General features: G+C 46.2%; 1 protein-coding gene across 1 annotated transcript; it reads left to right on the top strand.

Moving 5' to 3' along the window:
* The first annotated feature begins 1,373 nt into the window (after positions 1–1,373).
* On the top strand, positions 1,374–4,327 carry socs1a (suppressor of cytokine signaling 1a). The gene is made up of 2 exons (XM_043711039.1): positions 1,374–1,923; positions 3,328–4,327. The coding sequence occupies exon 2, from the start codon at positions 3,401–3,403 to the stop codon at positions 4,046–4,048; it is 648 nt and encodes a 215-aa protein (XP_043566974.1). The 5' UTR covers positions 1,374–1,923; positions 3,328–3,400; the 3' UTR covers positions 4,049–4,327.
* The last annotated feature ends 816 nt before the right edge of the window (positions 4,328–5,143 follow it).

The raw sequence follows: 5,143 nt of genomic DNA, 5'->3' as shown, positions 1-5,143 counted from the left end.
ACACTGACACATGCAGGAACACTAATACAAACACTGACACACAGACACACTAATACAAACACACTGACACACACAGACACACTGACACATGCAGGCACACTAATACAAACACTGACATACACACACTGACACATGCAGGCACACTAATACAAACACTGACACACACAGACACACTGACACATGCAGGAACACTAATACAAACACTGACACACAGACACACTAATACAAACACACTGACACACAGACACACTGACACATGCAGACACACTGACACACACTGATACACACACTGACACAGCTATATTCTATGAACGAAAAGAAACAGCAGAGTTTCATTGAATTTGCTCTATTTTACATAATGATTTCCAAATGATAAACGATCATCTTAATGGTTAGTTTTTTTACACTAAAGAATAATTGTAGTGGGACAAATCCATAAAATTATCATTTTAATTTGAAGATGCCTACATCTAAACCTCAGAGCTTGGGATTCCCGGCAATCCAAATGACAATTTACAATAAAAAGCACAAGGTCCCGTCCTGAAACCCACTTCCCGAACTGTGCTGTAAAAGGGAACTGTTCGTACGGGAGCCCAGAGCATCGAAAACCCGCTTTACCGGGGACCAGCTCCCCTCCCCCACGCCGAATGCTGCCAAATTCGGGTAAAGCGCTGACTGTTATCAGCGAGGAAATCTCGCTCGACCTTTTTCTGAACATTGATCAGAAGTCTGGCTGTTCTCGGGGGAGGTTGACAGAATCACTGATTCTGACTGAATCACTGCCAATTCTTGGGATTCTCTCCCGTCTTCAGACTGGAATTTGCATCGCCACATTTCTCACTCTCTTCCTCTGTCTCTATTTGTTTCTCTCTTTCTATCTGCGCCTCTCTTTTTGTGTCCCTGTCTTTGTCTCTATTTCTTTCTGTTTCTGTCTGTGTCTGTTTCTGTTTCTCTCTCTCTATCTCTGTGTCTATCTCTCTGTGGTTATCTCTGTGTCTCTCTCTGTTTCTCTCTCTGTGTCTATCTCTCTGTGTGTCTATCTCTCTGTCTCTCTCTGTGTCTCTCTCTCTGTCTATTTCTCTGTGGTTATCTTTCTGTGTCTATCTCTCTGTCTCTGTGTGTCTATCTCTCTGTCTCTCTCTGTGTGTCTCTCTCTGTCTCTCTCTCTGTGTCTATCTCTCTGTGTCTCTTTCTCTCTGTCTATCTCTTTTTCGCTCTCTCTCTCTCGCTCTTTTTCTCTCCTTTCCGACCTGTCTCTACATCATGTCTCTCTCCCTCCCATACTTTATCTCTGTCTGTCTCTCCCCCTCTGTCTCTCTCTCTCTCTCCCTCCCACTGTGTTTCTCTCTATCCTTCTCTCTCGCTCCTACTATTCATCTCTCTGTCTTTCACTCCCCGTGTCTCTCTCTCTGTGTGTGTTTCTCTTCATCTCTCTGTCTATACCTCTGGCATTGCGAGAAACCAGCCCTTAAACAGCCAAATCATAACTCGACCTTTTTTCAAGCACTGAGTAAGACTTCCAGAGAAATCAGAACCCAATGTTTCCCTCCCTTCCCCCTTTAACGTAAACACATTTCTCAGAACCGCCGGGAAGTGAAAGTGAAAGTCAGGTCGAGCGAGACGCCACTGGTCGGTTTTGGAGCAGGTGATTTCCTCGAATTGAAGAGGCGGAAGGTAATCTTTTAAAAAGAGCTGACCGGAGCAGCTCCGGCTCCAGAACAGAATGTAACAAGAGGCGATGAGCTTGTCAGGACAGTGTGGGGACAGAGAGCTCGCTCAGGAACTCCGGCTCCTCCAACACGGAGTTTGCTCACTCACAAAACAGCCTCACTCTCTCAACAAAGTCCCCTTCGCTTGGGCTCTCTACCAACTGATTTCTCTCTCGTTTTGTCCTCTCTTCAGCTTCTTAGTTCGATGCAGAAGGTAAGATCTGCTACTTATAACTGGGGGGGAGTCTAACTTTTGGGCACAGGGTTTTGAGATAAAGGACATTATAAATTCTGAGTAGATTTTAATTTGGAGGGAGTCTAACTGTTGGGCACAGGGTTTTGAGATGAAGGATATTACAAATTCTGAATACTTTAGGTTGGTTGTCGATTCCATTTAACACACTTTAGCCACATCAGTGAAAATTGGTGCAAACTTAGACAAAGGAATAGGTGCTATTTCACTGCAATAACTTAATAACACACCAGCAGCGACTGTCTGTATCTCCCAGCGCATTTCTCAAGCAGTTGGTAAAATATTAATACGAAGGCAGTGCAAATTGAGAACTTGTGCTCAGCGGTCCTGTTCCTGATATGTTGGCGAGAGCGAGTGTTTTCTGTTAGTAGTAGCACAGTTACTAGAAGCAGCAGTAACTCCTGTTGTCTACACCAGGAGGTAGTTAGTCAGTCTACACAATAACACCTCCTCAAACACTGACCCTCCTGAAGGCTGGGGGAGCAGGGAGCTGGTGCTATGCCCCTCATGTTAGCCTGCACTGGGGTCCTGTTAGCTGCCTTGGCGCAGTGTCTCTCAAGGGGTGGCACCAGTTCAAAGTCAACCTGGCAGCGGTAACTTTTAATAAGAGCAAATTACTGCAGATGCTGCAGAGTCGAGACATGATCGAAAACACCAAGTGTTAGCGAGACTCCACAGATATGGCAGCATCTGTGGACAGGGAAACAGAGTTAATGTCTGGAGTCCGGTGTGATTCTGTTTTAGAGTGGGGGGGGGGGGAAGAGTTGAAAATAAGTTGTGACTTTGGAAAGGGGAGGAGGCATAAATTGAACAGATGTTGAGGGTACTCAGAGCGAAAACCAAAGGGAAAGCTGATGGTGGTTTAGAGATATAGCTAAAGAACAGATGTTTGAGGGACAGAATAGTTGTTTTTTCTTAAAGAAAATTGAAAACAGCAGATGCTGTAAATCAGACCTGGCTGGAAGAGCTCAGCAGGTCTGGCAGCACACCTGTGGAGAGAAATCAGGGTTAACGTTTCAGGTCCAGTGACCCTTCCTCAGAACTGATTCCTCTCCACCGATGTTGCTGGACTGGCTGAGCTTTTCCAGCCATTCCTGTCTTTGATTCTGAGTTCTTTTCAAAGAAACATCTGTGGGCAGTCTCCTGTTTGCTGAGACTTGCGTTATGATGTAATTCGAACCTGGCCCCATCCAGCCGGGGGAGGCAGGGGGGGAATCTTTGTAAGAAAGACTGATATCAAAACAAATAGGCATTTTGAAATTAGTGTCCCCGCCACGGATACGAGAACTGTCCGCTTTACTGGCAGCCTTTAGTTTCATAGCCGCCCTTGTTTCAGGAACTCATTGGTTTTCCTCTTCCCCACAGGGTTGGTGACTTTTCTGTATTGCACTGAAGTCTCGAGCTATGGGAGACCACCCAGGACCTTTATGGTTATAGGATGGTGGCAGACAGCAACCTGACTGCCAGAGCTGCAAAGGCCAGAGATCGACTGGAGCCTCAGGTACTGGAGGTTGGGGAACAAGATGCTGTTGAGGCTGAACTTCAGATGCCTGAGCATGGACACCAGCAGGCAGCAAGGGCCAGCCCCGGAAACAAGCGGGTGGAAACCCACTTCAGGACATTCAGAACTCAGTCGGACTATGAAATCATCAAGAGGACTTGTAGGTACCTGGAGAATTCTGGTTTCTACTGGGGTCCGATGACAGTGGAGGCAGCTCACAGCAAGCTCAAGTCTGAGCCTGTGGGGACTTTTCTGATCAGGGACAGCAGTCAGCGCAATTACTTTTTCTCACTCAGTGTCAAAACTGCCAAGGAGCCCATCAGTTTCCGCATCCAGTTCAAGGGTGGTCTCTTTTCCCTGGATGGCAGCAAGGAGTCTTTTACCTGTGTCATGCAGCTGCTGGAGCACTTCACTGTCTCCCCGAAGAGATTTCTCTCCAAACCCCTCCGAAAGGTCAGGCCGCAGCCCTTGCAGGAGCTCTGCAGAAAAAGGATTATTGAGTCATTTGGGAAGGATAACATTGAGCAGCTTCCCTTGAATCACGTCTTGCAGGACTATCTTCAAACATTCCCCTTTCAAGTATAAAACCAAATGGCAGCATTAACCACCCTGCTCAGCCCGTTCAGGGCAGTGAAAGCCCTGGATTACTTTTACACTCAAGACATGTTCTGGGGATATCCTTTTGTAGCATTGTTTCTAACTTTGGACAAAACTTGAACTATTTGATGACTGTTTACAAATGAAGTAGATGTTTACACTATGTGGGATCCAACTGGTCACCACTCAGATTATTTTCTGCTGTGCAGAGTTGTGTTATGCACAATTCATGTTCTAATGAAATAAAATTTATTAATGAAGTTTTAACATTATTATTTCTGTTGGGCTTATTCCAAACCACAGCTTCTCATTCTTACTTCACCCACTGCTGCCTTGGCTGTTGTTTTGAATTTTTCTTGGAGTTACTTATTCTTTGTTAGCTCGCAGTTGAAAATGTGTTGCTGGAAAAGCGCAGCAGGTCAGGCAGCATCCAAGGAGCAGGGGAATCGACGTTTCGGGCATGAGCCCTTCTTCAGGAATGCCCGAAACGTTGATTCTCCTGCTCCTTGGATGCTGCCTGGCCTGCTGCGCTTTTCCAGCAACACATTTTCAGCTCTGATCTCCGGCATCTGCAGTCCTCACTTTCCTCTTTGTTAGCTCGCACCCAAACACATGCCCCTATTTGGCTCTCAGGCAGTTCATGTGGCATACGTTATTGCTGACTCAGAATCACTGACCATTCTGCATCTTCAAAATGCTTTCCATGAAAATGTCCACTTCAGATGATGTTTAAAATGCGTAAAAAACAGTAATGTGATCTATTGCTTTCAAGTGCCACTCCAGGATTGTTGGCTACACAAGGTTCTGGTCCTAACATGGTCAGCTTGAAAAATCCTCTTCTTATTGCTCCTAGTGGGGACTAAGGTTTGGAGAGTCTCCTGGTCAGCTGTCCTACAGCTGGAGTATTGACGGGGGATCCCGGGGAGAGAGAGAGAGTATTGATGGGGGATCCCGGGGGAGAGAGAGTATTGATGGGGGATCCCCGGGGGAAGAGAGGACTGTGCCAAATATAATGATGCACCGATCTAATGGGAGTCTGTGATTGACAACATCCTCTTGATGGCAGAGTGCCCTAGGAGTGAG

The sequence above is a fragment of the Chiloscyllium plagiosum genome, chromosome 21 (assembly GCF_004010195.1).
Source record: "Chiloscyllium plagiosum isolate BGI_BamShark_2017 chromosome 21, ASM401019v2, whole genome shotgun sequence".
NCBI lineage: Eukaryota > Metazoa > Chordata > Chondrichthyes > Orectolobiformes > Hemiscylliidae > Chiloscyllium > Chiloscyllium plagiosum.
The sequence above is the reverse complement of the archived record's forward strand: the minus strand, read 5'-3'. Positions and strand labels throughout refer to the sequence as shown.

Coding starts and splice junctions, on each gene's coding strand:
- socs1a (XM_043711039.1), top strand. CDS start 3,401: ATGGTGGCAGACAGCAACCTGACTGCCAGAGCTGCAAAGGCCAGAGAT.